General features: G+C 37.5%; 1 protein-coding gene across 1 annotated transcript; it reads left to right on the top strand.

Moving 5' to 3' along the window:
- Nucleotides 1–16,581: 16,581 nt before the first annotated feature.
- Nucleotides 16,582–22,233, top strand: LOC112053376 (apyrase). Its single transcript, XM_024092777.2, has 4 exons — nucleotides 16,582–17,371; nucleotides 18,292–18,501; nucleotides 19,895–20,128; nucleotides 20,764–22,233. Exons 1-4 carry the CDS (start codon nucleotides 16,838–16,840, stop codon nucleotides 20,965–20,967), a joined length of 1,182 nt encoding a protein of 393 aa, XP_023948545.1. The 5' UTR covers nucleotides 16,582–16,837; the 3' UTR covers nucleotides 20,968–22,233.
- Nucleotides 22,234–22,368: the final 135 nt, after the last annotated feature.

Here is a 22,368-nt window from a genome sequence, read left to right as displayed (position 1 = left end):
TAAATGAAGGTCGTAGCCGTAGCTACTCCGAGTCAAAAGGCATAAATAAAAATCTCGAAAAGCAACAAAATTATCTCAAATCACCAGCGCTTCCCCCTCCACCGTGTGTGAGTTATCGTAATTCGTAGTACTAACTAATTGAAAGTGGAAATTGATTGATTCTTAAGATGTACAATGGTGTAGTTACTACTGATACCTAATTTGAAAAATTGAATAGGAATGATAGTTATGTATATGTATATAGATAGCTGCAACAAACCATGGAAGCAATTTTAAAGACGGTTTATTCGCGTCAACTCACGGTTTATTCAGGCTGATCGACCGAATTACAAATCCAATGATAAATTTACAACAATGTTTTGTATTACAATATATTGTATTTTATAAACATTGTTAAAATTATGAAATGAAAAAGGTCCAGTCATTCTTTCCCATGAAACAACTTTGATTCTCTACAATAAAAAACAATACTTAGTGTATAGGATCTCTTAGTTCCAACGTACGAAAGCAAACAAAGTATTTTCTATTATAATATTGGTAATAACAGCAGATAACGAGTCTTCAACTAATAAGAGACATTTCGCTCACATGCAAGCATTGAATCCCATAATTAAGCTATTAAAAGCGACTTTTTTGTTGCCGCCAGTGCGTAGAACAAAATGTCTGTTTCTGTCGCTTTTGTTGTGCTTGTTGCATTTTTTGAAAGACCGTTGACATGCTCGTAGCTAGCAGAACAAGTATTGTTTACGACAACACAATTAATCTTGTTAATTAAGGGACACTGAACTAAAAATGAAAATAGAGTTACGGGTACCTATTATAATATATAAAGTTTATTTGTCAAGGTTTCGACGGCCTCCGTGGCGCAGTGATATGACGGTGGCATGTAATTGGATAATTCATATTACGAATTAAAATGCCTACCTTAGTAGAATACCTTGTTCATGCCACTGGTTGGGTTATGTTTTTAGTTTTTCTATTTTCACATACGAATTTAAAAAATGCTTTTTCTATTGGTATTTTATCTATGCTCTGTTAAACGTTTTGTTTAAAGGAAGAGAAGTAAAAAACTTCTCTAAACCAAACGAGCACATTTGAAATATTGAAAGCTATTATACGCAAAGAATTAGACATTTCTTCCACTTTTGTAACAAAAGTGTTTATAAAACTGAAAGCCTTTGATGTAGCCTCAAAAAGTAATTAAGCTTATTCATTGTATATCGCTCTCTACAATACTATAATTTTTTTACCTATTTATATATATAATTATAGGTTTTGTATTTCGCTCGTCGTTGATTGTTTTCAAATGCTTTGTTATGAATAGATTTTTAGAAAAAGAAAATTTCATATAAAAACTGGCCAATTTTACTTTTACAGTTTTAAAATTATTAGTAAAAAAAATAATACCTAAAGACTTTTATCTATAGTCCAATATTCAATAAAATCCCAAATGCAGAGCAAACTCAACCTCAAGGATTAAGTTTAAGGTTGAATTTGCAAACGCAACAACTTAAATTGAGTGCCAAATAGTTGTGTTTGGCACTCATTGAGTAGGACGTTTTTTGGTTGCAGACTGTGCATCCACTTTTTAATGCGTTACCTATATGAACATGATGGCTTCATTTAATTTCTTTACACGAACTCTGATATTGATCGTAATAATATTTCCATTCCGCTATTACCTAAAAAACAAACAGCTGCATCCAAAGTATAAAAATGATATTGTAGCTAATAAAAAAAATGTTATATTACGCATAATGAAAATATAATTTGCACCAGTGGCCATGACGGATTACTATAGGACCGTATAGAACGAGAGCCTATCATAGTCAGACTTACCTCAGTTTGTAATACTTTGTAAAATGGTGGTAAACAAAAAATAACTTGGCTAAGTTTGTTGTGGGATCTTCTAGGACCAAGGCGCGTTTGGAACCCTCGTACCTTACCGTGCCGTATTATCATTAAATCATGACAAAACTTGACGTTTCAAACATGTTTGTAAACTAAGCCTAATTGAATGGAGAATTTTGAGTTTTAGTTTTGAGCATAGGTAAATTTAGCTACAGTGAAACTTGGACTGTGGTGGCTTTGAAAGGTTTTAAAGGATCCTCAACTATCCAAGTGTGAAACTTAATTTACTGATATTATTTATGAGATGTCATGAGGAAGGACGTATCCAATCGCCAGACCCTGAACTTTGTACTAACCCTTCGCTAGAGACCTTTTAAGTTCTCACAAGAAAATATTCAACGGTTTTTTTCAAAGGGTTGCCGCGAAGCTAAGTGACGACTAGAAGACATATTATTCCGAGAATAATATTAAAAAAAATACCGACAGTTAAAAGATCCACTGGCCTATTCACCAGCGTCAAATAGTCCATACAGACCGATTTCCGCCGAGATACCTTTTAAATATCCATAAATACATATTCATTATTGTCATGAAAAAAAATGAGAAAAATACTAAAAATGTAATTCATTTTTCAAAATTCCACCTCTAAAAGGTTAAAAAGAAAGAAGTTGAAGTTTTTTTTTTTGTTAAATGATTAGTGGACTATTTATATCAAGGGTGTGTAATACGGGCTGAAATTTTACATCGTATCCCACGCGGATGAAGTCGCGGGCGTTCGCTAGTCCTTTATATGATAAGGTACGTCTAGCCATTGCAGGCTTTTGGTCCAGCACTGCGTACAATACTGTTCGTGATTGATGCTTTGTTACTTATTCTTTTTATTATAATTGTGTTTAATTAACGCCTATGTAAAAGATACGATGCAGATTTCGAACTGTTCCATTGTTAACGGGCCTACCGTCGGCGGAATCTTTTTTATGCGTCGCTGCGAAGTTTAAACATTGTTTTAAGTGTGGTTAGATCATTATCATTAAAATAGTATTATGTTTATCATACTTTATATTAAGTATTCCGCTCTGAATACGTCGCTTAAGATGAGACTTTAAAGTACTCGTGCCTACTTGATATAGTACACAAGTGTGAGTACTGCCTCTTTGATCCACTGCAGGCAAATTATGGCAGGCGTCCACAGAACCGTATCGTACGTATCGGAACCATTAAACGGAATTTTAGTGTTCTTTGTATAGAAAGTCATACAAGTGCGTCCACTGTTATCAACAAGTGATATTATCTACTTACTGTAAAATTAAAATCCATTTGATGCGATGAGTTCGATACGTACGATGCGACTCTGTGGACGCATGCTATTAATTATTAACTCGATGCCCTATAATCATTAAGGTAACTCGATGACATCTTCTCCTATGGATCCTACCCAAAAGATAACTGCAAAGAGATTAATAAAAAAATGTTAATAAATTAATAAAAATGTTAATAGAACATGACATTATATGATACATACGAGTCAATTTCCATGACGCGAGTTTAAATTGCTTTAACTTTCGTGTGTGTTATCGCCGCGTTGCAACGACTTGCGGTACGGGCGGCTCCAGTGTGCTCGTGGCGTTCGAGCCGTCCACATATCTTGTTGTGTAATTTTTACTTGAGATAGGAGGGGGGAGTGACTTGAGTGGAAAAGGGGAGTGTAAGATATCTGTCAAAGGCGCCTTTAACCCTACACACATCGTTCACAAGTGCGTGACTCCACTCAAGGTCATTCTCTGCCATCCTAGGGACTTATTTTGGTTACAGTTCGATTTGTTAATTAAGTTCTCATGACAAATGTTGTGACAATGAAGTGAAATGTTGTGAACCTTTGTTCGACATTAGTTTTCTTATTTTTGTAATTACCTCTGAGTCTGCTAAAATGTGCTTATTTTTTCCTTGGTCGTCTATTGCCACCCCAAACGGAATGTTTTTTTTATTGCTTTAATAGCTGATCTGAGCTGGCTGATCCAAGATTGTCTAAGTCTATTTAGTTAAATTTAAAAACTTACTCGAACCCAGGATTTGTCTGTTGCTGTTCGTTTGTTTTTCGTTCCATCTCACGGTCACATTAAGTAGCATACAACAAATACGCAGTAACAAAAAAGGTATTTATTAGCCATAATACCGATTTTATTAGGCTTTATAAAGTAAAGCAATCACAAATGAAATGAAGAAATCAATTTACAGTTATTTGTACCCTCAGTTTATAACAATAATTGGTTTATGTAACTAATTGGTAATTGATACCAATTAGTTTATAATTTGCGGAATTATTACTTGCTCGAAATACATATTTAACATTTTAATAAAAGGGGTATTGTGTTTCTCGTCTAAATAGTATCGTTGCAAATTCAAATAAGGGCAATTTAATGGCTCATGACTTAATATGCTTCAGGTTGGCATAATACGCAGGGCAACGCATAGCAAATAGGAGGTTTTGACGGCCTCCGTGGCACAGTGGTGGTGGTGGATTTACAAGACGGAGGTCCTGGGTTCGATCTGCGCCTGGACCTATTGGCCCAGGTCTGGCTGGTGGGAGGCTTCGGCCGAGGTTAGTTACCACCCTACCGACAAAGACGCACCGCCAAGCGATTAAGCGATCCGGTACGATAGAAGAACCTAGAACATGCCTATTCACTCTTGTCTTGAAGGTGCTCAAATCATGTCATCAAGTGTTAGGAAACACAGAAGCCGGAAGGGCATTCCGCATCTTCGCTGTTCTTACTAGAAACTAAAATTCTGGTGCAGTTGGTAGTGCTGTGGATCTCAACAGAGAGGTCCTGGCTTCGATTGGCAGCTCGGGTCAGTTTCATTATCATCATCATATCAGCTGATGGACTACCACACCAGGAGGACTCCCAAAATCATTACCCCTCCCTTTGACTTCGCCGGAATCAGGTAAAAAGGCTATCCAGTATATGACAGTTCGAAACACAAAGTTGAGGGATGGGAAGAACCGAGGCCAGAACCAAAATGTTATTAAAAAGGTATTTCCCGTTAACCCAAAAATAATGTAAGTACCCAACAACAATGGAAGGTCAAACATTATTTAAATCGGCCAGATATTCAACAAATCCATGACGAATTTTAGGCTACAATTTGGATATATTTTTTTTAAGTGATAACTTCTTATGGGAGGGTAAACCGCTTCGTAACGTAACGCGTTACGGCGCCACTATGTCTGGCTTCCCTTTCTCTCACGCATAAGGCAGCAGGTTGAAATTATCACTGTCGAGCGTCCCGAGACGCATACTTTTTTTACTGAATGTCAAGTTAGATCTTAACGATCTTCATCTGAAGTTAAGTGACGATGCAGTATAAGATGAAAGCGAGCTTATTTGGCAGAGGTATAAGTAAAAAAAAATACTAATATTATAAAGAGGTAAAATTTGTGGTATTGTAGGCATAATCTCTGTAGGATCTACTGAACCAATTTTGAAAATTCGTTTACCACAACAAAGCTACATTATTTGTGAGTGTCATAGATTGGGTTGGGTTCAGGATGCTGTTGGGCTTGCCGCGGTTTTGCTCAGCGTCAGGTATGTTTGCGCAGGAGCGGACAGACGATTTTTATGCAATAATTAGAAAACGGAAGTCATCCCTCTTAGCAAGACTGCGGGCGAGCTCCAATAGGATCTTGAACATGTTAGCAAGTAAGACTGACTCGCCGATTCTGCAGAAATTCATTTCTGTTTTGGTGCGGTGAGATAGTTTATTATTTATTTTTGATTGTAACTAACCAATGGGCCTTTGTAGCCAAAAAAAAAAAGAAATAGTTTATCCCCGTATTCTCATTTGATTTTTTGTCAATTAGCTCATCCGCCCCATTTCACTTAGCTCCCCAAAAAGCAAACACACAAACAAACAGACGGTTGAAACAAAGAATAAGAACATGTTTGCGACTCGTTGACCGCGCCGCCTAAATCTTACCCCGATCTTGGTAATGCGCGTTCGCATTGAACTCAAGAACAACGATTTCAACTTGAGATATTTTTTATTCAAAGTTATAAATGACGGTTCAAACTTGGCCCACCGCAACACTTCTCAGGGTATGCTAAGAATACACCTACAATGCGCACTCCCTGTCCATCCGTCACCTGACGTCATTTAAAGGGAATGATCATGAATATATACAATACATTTTTAAAAGATTTAAAATAAATAAGACAATATGGGGTGAAAACTGCAAAATGTAGTCTGTGAAGTCACATCGAATAAATCAAGATATCAATCGAATAACATAAGAGGAAAATCGCTTCCAAAAACCTTTTTCTAGTAGTAAAAGTACTGGAATTGCTTTAAGCGACACAATAGAACTCCTGCAGCTTTCGAGTGAGCCCAGCTCTGCAATAGTTAATCCTACTGCTGCAAGACGGAGAAGATGAAAAGTCACACAGAAACTTAATCCTCTTCTTAAAGGGTCGTTTGTGCGATTCCGGTATTTTACACTCGGCGAAGAACACGTATTCGAATTTGAACTGTAGGTATACAGGACGCAAAAATTAAAATCGCACCTAACGAAATTGCCACGTAAACCCACAAATTCAAGTCACACCAGCCCTGACGCCTCCTTAATACTTGGTTAGTTATCCACGTCCGGATGACTTCCATGAAAATGGAGGACAAGACAAAGCGAACAGTTTCAGTGGCCAAATGTTTATTTTTGCTTCCCAGCACGTGCATAGAATACGTGGGCCGCTATAATGCACCCAGGCCTGTTACTGTTAATGTAAGCAGATGCTAATACTGTGAGACTGTTTCGTAAACGAGAAAACATCGCACCTGTACTTACATACTTAATTACCGTTCTTACGACTACTATAATAAGTAAAGACTGCACTGAATGTGGCTAACATCTACACCGGACCGACCGACCCGGACGACGTTGACGTAGCAACATTTCTGATGCAAGCTACTAAGGTGTGGAATGGATTTCCGGTGTCCGTGTTCCTGGCACACATGATTTGAAGAACAAAGATATTTAAGTAATGAAAAAATATAAGATACGCGATCTAATAATAGCATCCATTATGGATAACATATAGGTGTACCTTTAACCTTTTTGTGACCATTTATTTTGTTCAGAAATAGTTGCACCAGACTTTTTGAAAGATCCAAGCTTCGATCTCCGCGCGTTTGACTTTTGTCGTACTCATTGGTAGCCTAAGATTTCGCACAAATTGGAAAAGAAAGGTAATATTACCTTATTCTCAGCACAAGCCGAAATTTTTCGCTTATTAGAAAAGAAACGGTATAATAATCATCATCAACATTTCGACGGCCTCCGTGGCGCAGTGGTATGCGCGGTGGATTTACAAAACGGAGGTGCTGGGTTCGATCCTCAGTTGGGCAGATTGAGATTTTCTTAATTGGTCCAGGTCTGGCTGGTGGGAGGCTTCGGCCGTGGCTAGTTACCACCCTACCGGCAAAAACGTACCGCCAAGCGATTTAGCGTTCCGGTACGATGCCGTGTAGAAACCGAAAGGGGTGTGGATTTTCATCCTCCTCCTAACAAGTTAGCCCGCTTTTATCTAAGGCTACATCATCACTTACCATCAGGTGAGATTGTAGTCAAGGGCTAACTTGTAAAGAATAATAAAAAAACAGCCTGTATCCGTCTACTGCTGATCATAGGCATTTCCGAGAGCGCGCCACCACACACGATCATACGCTTCATCCAGCCACTTCCAGCCACATCCACCCACTACCTTCTTATTAATATTGCCTATTTTCCATTAGGGTTTCGGATGTTCATACAAAAAGGCACCATTATAAGATCACTTACGTGTCCGCCTATCACAGTCAATTTTAAAATGACGGTCTAAAAAATAGAAAACTTCGTAGGTAGGTAGCTTAGTGACATGGAGATCATTGCTTCTGGAAATCTGAAACTTTATATTAGAACTGAATGCGCGGCGAATATCAGTTACAAAGCAGCGGATTAATTAAATAAAGAATCTTGTAATTACCAGTCAAAGGCAGATTGGCGAATTTTTTACAAGTCATATTGAATTCCTGGCTACATGGTTACGAAACGAACTCTCATTTCCGTTGCGTGACCGTCATTTGATACGTCAGCTAAACTTTCTGCTACAATAACCAATAATAATAGCGAAAACAACATTTTCGGCTTTGAGCGTGGCTAGGCTACAATCAAAGATGTCTAATAATAAACGTGTTTAACGTTAGGTACATACATACCTTATGGTCTAAGAGCCCGTGAACCCCAGACCTTCGTCATTTTATAAGAACTGAAAGTTTGTCTGCTCAAGCTCCTACCATAAGTAAGTACGGTAGCCAATTATAGAGTTTGGACTGTGATGGCATTTCTTTTTTATTCTTGACAAGTTAGCCCTTGACTACATTCTCACCTGTTGAAAAAGTGATGTTGCAATTAAGATGTTGAAATCCACACCCCTTTCGGTTTCTACACGACATCGTACCGGATAAATCGATTTGCGGTACATCTTTGTCGTGGTAGTCACGGCCGAAGCCTCCCACCAACCAGACCTGGATCAATTGAGAAAACCTCAATCGGCCCAGCCGGGGATCGAACGCAAAACCTCCGTCTTATAAAGCTACCGCGCAAGACACTGCGCCACGGAGGCCGTCATAAATTAGGATGGTAACTAGTTACGGCAGATGCCTACCAACAAACCATACCTAAACCAATTTAGATATTATAAAATCCTAAACTGACCCGAGTTGGGATTCGAACCCAGGACCTCTCTGTTGAGATCCACAGTACTACCGACTGTGCCAGAGAGGTCGGCAATAATGTGCTGTGTGTTTTCGTTCCATTTATGATTGCCTTATTAAAAATAAGTTATACATAATCCAGACTGTTTTGGGCAGTTCACACGGTAACGGATAGTTTGTCAGGCTGTGACGTCACCTGAACGTGGTTTTTTTTTAACCCACGATCTCGGGGGCGTCCGGACTGATACACTCAGGCCAAAACACTCTTCCAGAATGACCCTAATCCGAAGTCTCAGAGGAAACGCCCTTAAAGAGTCGTTCCGCCCACATTTTCTGCTTCTGCCTTCGGGCTCCATCAGGTGCCGTACTTTACGTTACGTTACCACGTAACCTTTACCTATACCCACATCTGCTAATTAGGCTTAAAGTAGCCTAGAAGCTAGTAGTAGTATTATGACGAGTTCTTTGCAATTGTGACCATAAGAGTCATGGTTTGTTTAAATACGAACGTGTCTTAAATGGACTCCCATTTAAGATTAAGCGGCAACTTGTCTATTTTGTCAATATTGGTTTATAGAAAACCTATGTACATTGTACATATATATAGAAGTATAATTAACACCTTTAAAATCAAAGACAGCAATATCTGATTACCAATTAAATTATATCCCGAGACAGCGGCTCATCACAGCCGTCGAGATAGTGATCGCGAAATTTTATGTAATTCTCTCAAATAGAAAGTGTATCCGTAACGGGCGGCCCGCTCGGGCGTTTTGCGCGCAAAAAACACCATTTGTGCCCAACACAAAGGATCTGCTAATCAAATTTGTCAGGCGTATATAGCAGTCCATCACGATTCTAGACTTTTTGCTTGGGTTTTGAAACGAGCGGTTGGCTACAAGCGATATGGAACTGAGCGATAAAATGCGCCTGATGACATCAAGGCAAGCCGCAGGGAGTCTGAATAGGAACAAAATCGTGGTGTTTGGGAGTTCCTACAAATGGTCTGCAGTGAACGCAAATCTATTGATAAAGTAAATTGGCATAATCTTTCAGTATTATTAGCCTATTTATTGTCCTACAACTTTGCAAAGACTTGTAAAATAACGGCTGTTAGAACTCTCTGTGATGCACCTCATCCGGGGAAGTTATTAATGGTCTAAGAGGGAAGTAGGTACTGTACGGTCATTCTTGTACCGCCAATCAGTACCACTGTTGTGGTCAGAACAGAATGCGTTCTGGTTAAATTATAGATACATCTCGCTTGCCAATTACAATCTTTTTAACAGACGCTTTATTGCCCGCTGTTTTCAGAGCCTCAGAGTTAATACCTTCAACAAAAACTATAATATTTATTATATGATAATATTTTACACATACTCGTTAGCAAAACTCGCACTTTACTTTCTTTCTGATTGCATTAGTCGCAATTAACTGTTCCATCGTTCTTTTGTCTAATCTTTTCGAAAGTGCGAACATGTCTTAATTTAAAGCCGTGCAAAAAATTTGTATGATTCAAAATGGTCTAGTGGCCAAAAGATATTATCTGAATTTGTGATAATTGAACTAAGCAATTATGTGGGAGTATTAGTTAATTAAAGTATTATAGATGTTTTATTTAATAGTGAAATGTCGTAACACCTAACTTTATTGCTCATAGCTGAGGAAACACTTTCTTTCAACGAAATAATAGTCTGTCATAGAACATAGAAAAAGCTTTATCATCTATCATGGTACATTCATGAGGTAAGGCAATCTATGATATTTTTGAAGTTTCTCTCATACTAATCGACTGATTCTAGCGAAATATATTATTATGAGTCGGGATAGCCTAGTGGATATGACTTGGGCCGAGATAGCCCAATGGATATGATATTCGATTCTGATCGCGTAGGTTCAAATCCACTCCTGGGCATGCACCTCCAACTTTTCATTTATGTGCATTTCAAGAAATTAAATATCACGTGTCTCCAACGGTGAAGAAAAAGCAACGTTAGGAAACTGGCATTCTTGAGAATTTTCCTAATTGCGTGTGTGAAGTCTGTCAATCCGCATTGGGCCAGCGTGGTGGAGTATTAGCCTAGCCCCTCTATGAATCGATAGATTTCTTGAGTTACTCTTTCCCTACTCTCAAGTCTACGAGTATACGCGGGCCCCGCCCCCCTTGTTCTTTATATTGATAAGGCGTTAGAGATTTCTATGCTCTGTGGTATCGACAGATATGTAGACAGCGATAGTAAATACTGCCGATCAGGCAACAGAACCAAACACAACCAATGTACATGTAGTCAGCCAGGTAGTAAAGTTGGTTTTTGACAATTACATACTCCCTTCGTATTTACACGATAAACTTACCTACCTCCTAGATAAATAGGTAATTACATTGTTATCACAATACTTCAGACAAAAGTGTTTTGGTGCAGGCTCTTAAATAAAACAAAAAATAAATATAAATTGTTTTTTTCGAAACATATCATCATCAGTTATGGAACAATTTGGAACTTCATCATGGCATAAACAATCCAAACCTGAGTTTAGTATCGCTTATGAACGTGTAAGCACAGCAGTAGCAGATAGTGACGATAGCGATACTGCCGATGAGCCAACAGAATCACACGCAGGCGAGGGTTAATATTGATGATTGGTTTTGAAGACGAGGTCTAGGTCTAGGCACATTGGTCTCAGATAGTAACGACAGATAGGTAGACAGTGAAGGTTGCGATGAAACAAATACTTTAGGCAAAAGAGTTTTGGCGTAGGCTCTTACATAAAACAAAAAAATAATTATAAAACATCGTTTATTTCGAAACCAAAGCTATGAGACAACTTGGAACATCATATTCATGGCATAAACAACCCAAACCTGAGTTTAGTATCGCTTATGAACGTGTAAGCACAGCAGTAGCAGATAGTGACGATAGCGATACTGCCGATGAGCCAACAGAATCACACGCAGACGAGGGTTAATATTGATGATTGGTTTTGAAGACGAGGTCTAGGTCTAGGCACATTGGTCTCAGATAGTAACGACAGATATGTAGACAGTGAAGGTTGCGATGAAACAAATACTTTAGGCAAAAGAGTTTTGGCGTAGGCTCTTACATAAAACAAAAAAAATATTATAAAACATCGTTTATTTCGAAACCAAAGCTATGAGACAACTTGGAACATCATATTCATGGCATAAACAATCCAAACCTGAGTTTAGTATCGCTTATGAACGTATAAGCGCAGCAGTAGCAGATAGCGATGGTAGCGATACTCCCGATCAGTCGACAGAACCACACGCAGCCGAGATCTAAGCAAACTGGTCTCTGGTTGGGCTCCTTCGGTTTCGGCTTCGATCTCGGATTGGTGATCAATATTTCCTGAAGGCTGTAGACAAAATATTTTTTTAATTATTTTAATCTTCAAAACATAAAAATAGGAGTTAATGTGGAAGAATTTAACATTCTCACCCTATGCCTGCCATATCCTCTCCCATAAGAACCTGTCCCTGTAGTAGGCCATTGCAATAGGCTGATAATTATTTATGACACAAAATGTTTTCTCAACGTATTATACCTTCGCGTTGCAAAGCTGAGCCACGCTCATTACAGGTGATTGGATATAGAGCTTAAAACCACCACGCTACTCTAATAGGTACGAGTTGGTGTGCTTAAGGCGATATCTTTTGATTGTGATTTGATCACGCAGACGACTTGGCGTGCTTCCAGAGGCACACCACAAACATGACCAACTTCCATACCTACTCCTGATAAATAATAATTTTCACTGAAAATTACTTGGAAGAAAGAAAAATTCTAATGCTGTTTTTTACAAATCCCGCGAGAACCATAGATGTTTCCGGGATAAAACGCAGCCTAAATTCTGCGCCAATTTGTCTCTATACCATTTCATTAAATTGGTCCCGTGGTGGTAGCCTTGAAAAGGTAAAAGACATGATCATCATCATCATATCAGCCGATGGACATAGGCCCACAGCAGGACATGACCTTTTGTATATGGACTTCCAAACATCACGATCCTGAGCCGCCTGTACCCAGCGAATCACTGAGAATCGCTTGATGCCGTCAGTCCATCTGGTGGGGAGGTCGACCAACACTGCGCTTTCTAGTGCGGGATCGCCATTCCAGCACTTTAGGAGCCCAACGTCCATCAGCTTTTCGAACTATGTTGTTGGACTGTTGGTTAGCTTACTTTCGTAACTATAATATTAGTATGGATTGTAAACTTACATGATGGCTTTGTGCTTCGGATTCGTATACTTGTAATTCATCTAGCTTTGTATTAACCATGTGTCATCAGCCATATATCTAAAAACATATAGTAGGAATATACCTACTACTTATCTACTAATGATGTAGTAAGTAATTATTGGAGATTTTCGGCCTCCGTGGCGCAGTGGTATACGCGGTGGATTTGAGCCCCATCTGGGCCGATTGAGGTTTTCTTAATTTGTCCAGGTCAGGCTAGTGGAAGGCTTTGGCCGTGGCTAGTACCTCCCTACCGGCAAAGGCGATTTAGTGTTCCGGTACGATATCGTGTTGAAACCGAAAAGGGGTGTAGATTTTCATCCTCCTCCTAACAAGTTAGCCCGCTTCCATCTTAGATTGCATCATCACTTACCATCAGGTGACATTATAATCAAGGGCTAACTGGTAAAGAATAAAAAAAAGCTAGCAGAATTGCAGGGGTGCTTCACTTTCTAGTTCAAGTGGAGTCTGGACTTTTTATATATATCAATATTATAAAACTGAAGAGTTTGTTTGTTTGTTTGATTGAACGCGCTAATCTCAGGAACTACTGTTCCGATTTGAAAAATTCTTTCAGTGTTAGACAGCACATTTATCGAGGAAGGTTATAGGCTATATATTATCCCCGTATTTCTACTGGGACGGGAACCACGCGAGTGAAACCGCGCGGCGTCAGCTAGTTATGTATATGACCGGAACTCACTTTTGCCGGAAATCGTATCGCACGTTATATGCCACGTAGTTTATCTTCGCCAGATACAAAATGAAACAGAAAAACGAAATTAAAATTAATGCGAACGCAACGAACTCCAAATACCATAAAGCGTTTGTGAAGATCATTATTATTTATGTATTTATTATGTTTTGCGTACCATGTTTGACATTTTTTAAATCGATGACATTGCACTCGTCGACAAAATGAATATGACGTATCCTTTTTTAATTTCTGAACACTTTCGTCGCCAATCGTCCAAACTTTGGACTTTGGAGATTTCTCTGATTCTTAGAAATTGAGAAATCGAATTCGATTTATGTCCAATGTCCAATTATTATTATTGTCGTCTTTTTAATTATTTCGCCAATATTATGAGCCTGATATTAATTAGGTACGTAAGTATAAAATATTCATAAACATTTTAAAATTAACGATATAGCATTAAAACAGAATCAATCTTCATAGTGGCTCAAAGAAGAATTACTTTTTTAGATATCTACCTACTAGAATTAGTAGACTTGAACATAAAAGTTGGGGATAGTTTAGAATTTTAGATAGTTTACTTTAAAATACATTTATAAAATATAATTGGTCCAGTGGTGAGACTATCGAGCTTGGGATCACGAGCACGAGCCCCGGGTCGAGCTGTGAAATACTGAGATTTTCTTTCATAAAATAAATTTTCAATATAAAATCGAAGCTCGGTTGGTTGTTAGTTAACATTAAATCGTAAAAACTGTTTCACGTATTTTCATCATCATTCTACGCCAACCCACATCGCAGCAGCATGGTGGGTATAAACTCCATATACCCTATCCTATACGGAGGGATCCCTAGCCTAACCCTGTAATGACTCGTTATAAAAAGTAATATAATGATCTATGCTATGTTAATCCTTAGTAAACAAATTAGAACACAATAATACACTAGGCACGAAGTTCGATAGGTTAAAAGTTAACTCTATAATAAACCTCTCACTATTTATTTCATACTTATTAATATTACGAGTACCTACATATAATAATTTTAAAGAGAGAGTGAGAGTGTTTGATTAGTGAATAATTACACATGGACACCATTCAGAACGATAATATTAGCTCTTCCTCAATTAGTATCTATTATATTATCTACTATCGGACGCCCGCGACTCCGTCCGCGTGAAACCCTACTACTACCCCTACCCCCTCACCTACCCCTACTCTACCCCTATCCTACCCCTACCCTACCCCTACCCTACCCTTACTCTACCTCTACCCTACCACGCGAAAATGGAGTAACTTCTCCCGTTTTTTCAACATTTCCCTTCACTGCTCTGCTCCTATTAATTATACCGTGATAAAAAGTATACTATAACCTGTCCAGGAGTATGAAGCATAATTGTACCAAGTTAAAATCCGTCGAGTAGTTTTTGTGTCTATAACGAACATACCACGCGGCGGAAGCTTAAAAAAATTAGTAACATCTCCCGTTTTCCCAACATTTCCCTTGACTGCTCTGCTCCTATTGATCGTAGCGTGATGAAAAGTATACTATAACCTGCCCAGGAGTATGAAGAATAATTGTACCAAGTTTTGTTAAAATCCGTCGAGTAGTTTTTGTTTCTATAAAGAACATACAGACAGACAGACAGACAGACAGACAGACAATAATTTTACTGATTGCATTTTTGGCATCAGTATCGACCACTTATCACCCCCTGATAGTTATTTTGATAATATATTTCATGTACAGAATTGACCTCTCTACAGATTTATTATAAGTATAGATAATCTATGATCTTCCAGCGGTGCTGCGCTTTTCAAAACTGTTATCGAATAAAATTTAATGTAAAGATGGGCCATGTTTAGTTAAATATTGTACTTATTTGATAGCTCATATCCTGAAATGAGCCTTAGGCCGCGATACGATAGCCCAGTGGATATGACCTATGCCTTCGATTCGGAGGGCCGGTCCCAGGAATTTTTCAGAAATGTATCTCAAACGGTGAAGTAAAAACATCGTGTAACATAATAGATCGATGGAGTAAACCTGCATACGTGATAATTTTCTTAATTATGTGTGAAGTCTGCCTATCCGCATTAGGCTAGCGTGGTGGTCTATTAGCCTAAACACTCTCATTCTGAGAGGAGACTCGTGCTCAACTGCAGTAAGGCACTTTAAATGCATACCTTTACAAACTGATAAGTACGTACGAGTAGGTACCCATAGCTAAGTGCATCACTATTTAAATATCTAAAAAGAAATGCAAAACAAATTACTTAGTCGGAAACTGAATGGCAGTGTATAATTCAAACAAGCCCGCTGTAGGTCAATTTTATTTCGATTACTTTTTTTGCAGGATGCCTGAGGAAGGTAATCAGTTAATTTCGCAGTGAAAGTAATTCGTTATTTTTAGCACCTTATACTTTACTAGCAAACGCCACCCGGTTTTACCCGCGCGGTTTGCGTTTCCGTAGGTATACGGGCATAAAATATAGCCTTTAGCACTCGGTGATAGTGTAGCTTCCCAATAGTGAAAGAATTTTTCAAATAGGTTCAGTAGTTTCAGAGACTACTTATTCAGTGCAAACAAACAAACATTTAAATCTTTCCTTTGGAACATATTAGTATAGATAATTTACAAGTATGTAAATATAATGTAAATTCACGACCATGGTACGTAAAAGTTACTTTTTAATTCATTTATATTACCTAGGTCTTAGGTACATAAGACATAATATATCGATATGAGCACAGACGGAGACGGTATCAGTACGGTTTATAAAGCGAAATATTTGAAAGAAATTATCACAATAATTCTTGCGCAAACAGTTTTCACCATGTTTTCACCTCATCGTTTGGTCTGAGATTCTTCAGACCCATCCCGAATTCTCGAGTAACCTCCGAGTAACGTCATATCACCTGCTTACCATAGACGATATTAATGGCCTCTTTCATGTTTTTTAAAACTTGTTCTATAAATTATCTATACCACTGTGTCTGACGTGTTGTGTCACTGTCACTGTGACAATATGTAAATGACAGTTCAAGACATTTATTCACAGCAGCTGTGATTAGAATAGATAAATTTTAAAGTTTCCACCAAAAATGAGCAATAATTCTATAAATTTTTCACAATCGAAGTCACCTAGTACCTCAATTAACATAGTGTTAGATCAAGATAAGTCAACTAGTTAACGTAATAACTACATTATCAATACTTTATGTTAAGTGTTAAGTCAACATTTTAATGGAATCGATAACGAAATAAATGTATCGTTAGCAAGTTATGTATGACTATTACGAATTAGAAGATCGTAAAATGCAAGGTAGCCTCCGAGATTGGCGTAAAGCGCTGCGCACACCGGCCACGTACAGAGTGGGTAACACAGTGAGAATACAACCTCAATTTCTATTCCTCTTGGTGGTAACTGGTGTATGCCTTGCGATATTCTTCTATTACAACTGGTGCACTACGAACACTGACACAAAGTACAGATGGATCGTCCCCACGCGGCAATACAACACGACGTTTCCTCTATCAAAACCATTTCGTGCTGGTGATGTGATATCATATAGAATAGCGATCGTGGCTGACTTAGACACGAAGTCGAAGAGTGACAAGCCACATACATTTATAAGTTATTTGAAAAAAGGTTTCTTAAGTTATGATATAGTGAAGCAGTATGCGACTGTACTGTGGGACACGAGGCCTACAACAGTTTTGTCCTCAACATATTCGCACAAAGGCAGAGGGATGGAGTTGTCGGAGCTAATTGTGTTTGATGGTCGACTCCTTACATTTGATGACCGCTCAGGCATGGTAACTATATTATACTTAATATTTATTTTAATAATAAGTGATGCAATGAGGCATTTGTTGACCTGCCTAGCTAGGCTGACTAGAGTGATTAGCATAAATAGACATATGTACTATGTCCCACATCATGGTCAAGTGTGGAAAAACCAAGGAACTGAGAAAAAGAAGAATGAATCACTTGTACAAAATTTTAAGTTTGGATAACTTGTTTTTAATTAAATAAATCTTGCATGTCACTGCATATAATTTTTGTAGTCGTTTTGAAGATTATAATTTTTATATGATTATAATTGTCTGTCTCCCCTAAACTTTATTATTTAATTATAAAATCACCAAAGATTACAATAAAGATCAAGATTATAGAAGATATAAATGACACATTTCTTAAAAAATTTGCCTTAAGTTATAAAATAAAATGAAAAATTAAAATTAAAAATAGCTTTTATTCTCTGACTGCTGAATACATGTAATTGTTACTTAATACTATAACTTAAAAGCAGTCAGGTTGTCCTTTAACATAGGCCTCCTCCAGACTTTGCGACTCTACTCAGTCTCTAGCTTTTTCTCGCCATCCTTTCGGCAGGTCATCTTCCCATCTTTTGTGTGGCCTTGGCTCCTTTTCCCATCCCTATTTGCATGACTTCTTTGGCCCATTTTTTTTTTGAGGATCAGAGCACATGTCCCATTGTTTGACAAGTGGAGCCTTTAGTTAGATATGTTTATCTGATAGTCTCTTCGGACACAGGCCCAGAGTTTTCAACTCCTTGCAGATTTTTCCTAGTTACCCAGCATCATAAATGATTCTTCATTTCTACTACACATTAAAATATAGATTTGCCTACCCATTACCATTTCTAGTTCTAACAGACTCGTGAGTTATCTTACTGACAATATCTCACTAAATTGTTTTTTTTTTTTTTTAGATTTTTGAAATAATAAACAACAAAGTTGTGCCCTGGGTGGTACTGTCAGATGGGAACGGCCACAATGAGAAGGGTTTCAAGATTGAGTGGGCAACGGTTAAAGACAAAGTCTTGTACGTCGGATCAATGGGTAAAGAGTGGACTACAGCCAGTGGAACTTTTGAAAATCACGATCCAATGTGGATAAAAGCTATCAACATGCATGGAGAGGTGAGATGTTTTGTTAATTTTGAAACAATTTCATAATTTATGTGGGTGCAGATAGCTAGAATAGAGCAAAGTAGGAGATTCGCTAATAGATATACTCCTTCTGATGATACATAATCTGTAAGCAACAGACAAACGGCTATGTTGTATGATAGATTGCGGAGTACACAGAATAAGATATGAGAAAAAAAAATATGTGGGTGAAACTGCTTTCATCTGTGCACATGGAAATACTATTACTTTATTATTACATAGAATTTAAAAGTGGCTGAGTAGTTTTTGAGTGAAATTGTAAGAAATAGCCCAAACAGAAAATCAAATTTTGCCTCTTTATAATATTAGTTTAGAAATATTGTAAAGTAAGAATAGTAACTAAAAATATTATTCTGATTCTCAAAAAACAAAGGATGTAGGTTTGAATCTGGTCTGGGGCATGTACTTTCAACTTTTGTTATGTGCTTTTTAAGAAATTAAATTACATGTCTCAAACAGTGAAGGAAAATCATTGTGAAGAAACTTGCATATCTGAAAATTTTCTAAATTCTCTACTTGTGTGAAGTCTGCCAATCTGCATTGGGACAGAGTGGTGGGCTATTTGGCCTAGCCCCTCTCATTTTGAGAGAAGACTCGTGTTCAGCAGTGAGCCGAATATGGGTTGATAATGATGATGATGACTTTCAACTACATCCAATAGTGATTTTATTACATACACAATTGTAATAACACATTTTACAGTAAACCTTGGACTTTCAGTGTGTAACTCATAATTCTTATATTATTGAACAACTGAACAAATAAAAGTTAATAATTTTAAAACAAGTTACTAAATATGACTGGCCTGAAATATGCAATTTTTTTTTATAACTCCATTTTCAACTGACCATTCTCTGTCAACTTAAAACTAAAAAAACATACAGCTGCAAAAAAATGTGTAATTTCACCAACAACTGAAATACAGCAATGCTGAGTTGTGACAATTTGTATGTTCAGTGCAAGTATAGTGCATATACAAATTGTGCAAAATGATAATTTTATACTATAGACAGGTTACATCTCTACAAAATCACTGCAAAAAGTGATCCGAATTTAGCACACACATGCACTATTTTGTCTTGAATTCCATTATACATTTATCTATATATAGTTTTTACACTTCCTGAACAAACAACAACGACATTGTAGACAATATTTAGGAATAATTTGTTTAAATAATGTTCATTGTTCAATAAGCGACTAAATGAAATTAAGACAACTTCCCACATTTGTCTGCCTCTAGTGCCCCATCTCTAGTAATAAATATCATTTAAAACAGGGACTATCCTAACTAAAGACCCTATGCACGCGGAAGAGGACTAGCTCTTATGATTTATATTTACATGTCCTTGTGTTATTGTAGGTGCAGCACTTAGGTTGGGTACGAGAATACAAATCTATAAGAAACTCTATTGGCATAGACTGGCCGGGCTACATGATCCATGAGTCTGGTGTATGGTCTCATATAAAACAGAAGTGGCACTTCTTGCCTCGAAGATGCAGCCATGAAGCGTATAATGAAACGAAAGATGAAGTGATGGGATGCAATTATCTGATCACAGCTGATAACAGTTTTAGCGACATTCACGCTATTGAGGTGAGTTTGCTAAGTTTTTTTCTGTTAGATGGCTCACTCCAGCCAAATAGTTAGTTAAAGGAATACGGAAAAGACCCAGTTAGCACTTTCAGATAAATGTAAAATAACCGGATAAGTGCCACTCGGAATCACTCACCGAGGGATTGTTATAAATAGGAATTTTATGGGCCCCCCGCTTTATGATTTAATAACAAATTTTTCTTGTACTTGTGATGGTCTATAACTTGCCAAATTTCATAGTTCTAGGTCAACAGAAGTTATCCTAGTTTTGATTCCATTGAGTGTCGAAATATGCATATTTTGCTGAATAAACGGCCGTGTATTTTTTTACGTAAACTTGGAAGTTTGATTTATTCACAACTTACCCTTATCAGCCGATAGACGTCCACTGCTGGACATAGGCCTCTTGCATGGACCTTCAAGCACAACGTATCCAGCGGCTCTGTGCAACCCGCTTGATATCCTCGATCCACCTAGTGAAGGGTCGGCCAACATTCCTTACTGGGTTTATCATTACCAAACAAGAACATCATGTAGGAATGACAAGTGTCAGCATGGGTTGCGGTTTTGTATTGATAAAATTACGAACTGGGGGTAAAAAAGGACATTATAATACAGATTATTGTTATTTTCAGATTACCAAACACCAACCAAAGTTTGGCTTCTCTTCATTCAAATTCATACCAGACACAAACGATGAGGCGATAGTGGCTTTGAAAACCACAGAGTTTGAAGGCCAAACTGCAACATACCTTTCTGCATTTAGAACTGACGGCAAAGTATTACTTGAAGATACGTTTATAGAAAACCTAAAATATGAGGGAATTGAATTTATATGAAGCACTTCAGCACTTAAAAGGTCATATCACTGTCTATGTCCAATTTTAGATTTTGATATCACAGACCAGACAATAAATGTTCATTGTTAGCCATTTTTGAGACTCCACCTCATAAAAAGAGTATCCACCAAACACAGTTTCAATATTTATTAATTGCTGTTGTCCATTAAATATGTGCTGCCTATGATGACGTCATTGTTTAGTAGTATTCAGTGTCGTGATAGCCCAGTGGATATGACCTCTGCCCCCGATTCCGGAGGGTGTGGGTTCGAATCCGATCCGGGACATGCACCTCCAACTTTTCAGTTGTGTGCATTTTAAGAAATGAAATATCACGTGTCTCTAACGGTAAAGGAAAACATCGTGAGGAAACCTGCATACCAGAGAATTTTCTTAATTCTCTGCGTGTGTGTAGTCTGCCAATCCGCATTGCGCCAGCGTAGTGGGCTATTGGCCAAACCCCTCTCATTCTGAGAGGAGACTCGAGCTCAGCAGTGAGCCAAATATGGGTTGATAACGACAATTAAGTGTCGAGTGTGAGTTTGTGCATTCGATCCATCGATCTCTTATTATAAAGTGGATGCACATTCAGCGAAACGAAAACGTCCCCACTCAACTTGGCACTCAATTCAAGTAGTCGCATTTGAAAATTCAACCTTAAAATCGAAAGTCTAAGAAGATTTATACAAACTTTCATCCCCTATTTAATCCCCTTAGGAGTGGAATTTATCAAAATCCTTTCTTAGGGGATGCTTACGTCATAGTAGCTTTAAGCAAGTCTCAGCCCGATCGGTTTAAAATTTACAGTTTCATACAAACTTTCATCACGGGCTGTGTGTTGATAGATCACTATGGCAGTCAGTCACCTTTGAGTTATATAATATATTTAGATTATAATTAAAAATGGCAACAGGAGTGCATTTCTGATTTTGCTTCATTGCAATTTAGTGTACCTCATATCTAAGCGCAATAGTTTTTTTATTCAATTTTATAATACACTAGTCAAGTCTAGATATTGGCGATTTCTTTAGTATATCAGGATGTTAAATGTTAATATGATTTTAATCAATTCACTCTAGGAAAAGTAATATTTTGTTACTGTTTGTTAATCATAATCTGTGATATACAGACAGACATACATTTCTTTGTTTTGGTTGTAGTATGAATTGAAATATTCTTACACTAGTTTGACTAGTGTATATGTATTGTGTATACGTACTGTAGTGAATTTGTAAATATGTAAAATAAACTTTTTGTTACTTAAAATGTATTTTTTTTTAACAAGATGTTGTAATTTTTCTTCGTTATTATATATTCATAAGAAAAAATAATCATGCCATTATTTTCAGTCTTTCTATTTATTTATCAGTATCAATTTAAAATGTTTTCATATTAAAACAA

Source organism: Bicyclus anynana, chromosome 11, assembly GCF_947172395.1.
Source record: "Bicyclus anynana chromosome 11, ilBicAnyn1.1, whole genome shotgun sequence".
NCBI classification, from domain to species: Eukaryota; Metazoa; Arthropoda; class Insecta; order Lepidoptera; family Nymphalidae; genus Bicyclus; species Bicyclus anynana.
This window is presented reverse-complemented; position numbering and strand designations above follow the sequence as displayed.

Excerpts from the sequence above, each read along its gene's own strand:
- LOC112053376 (XM_024092777.2), top strand. The coding sequence starts at position 16,838 with ATGTATGACTATTACGAATTAGAAGATCGTAAAATGCAAGGTAGCCTC. Across the intron at positions 18,502-19,894 it reads CTATCAACATGCATGGAGAG|GTGCAGCACTTAGGTTGGGT; the intron begins GTGAGATGTTTT and ends GTGTTATTGTAG. Across the intron at positions 20,129-20,763 it reads GCGACATTCACGCTATTGAG|ATTACCAAACACCAACCAAA; the intron begins GTGAGTTTGCTA and ends TGTTATTTTCAG.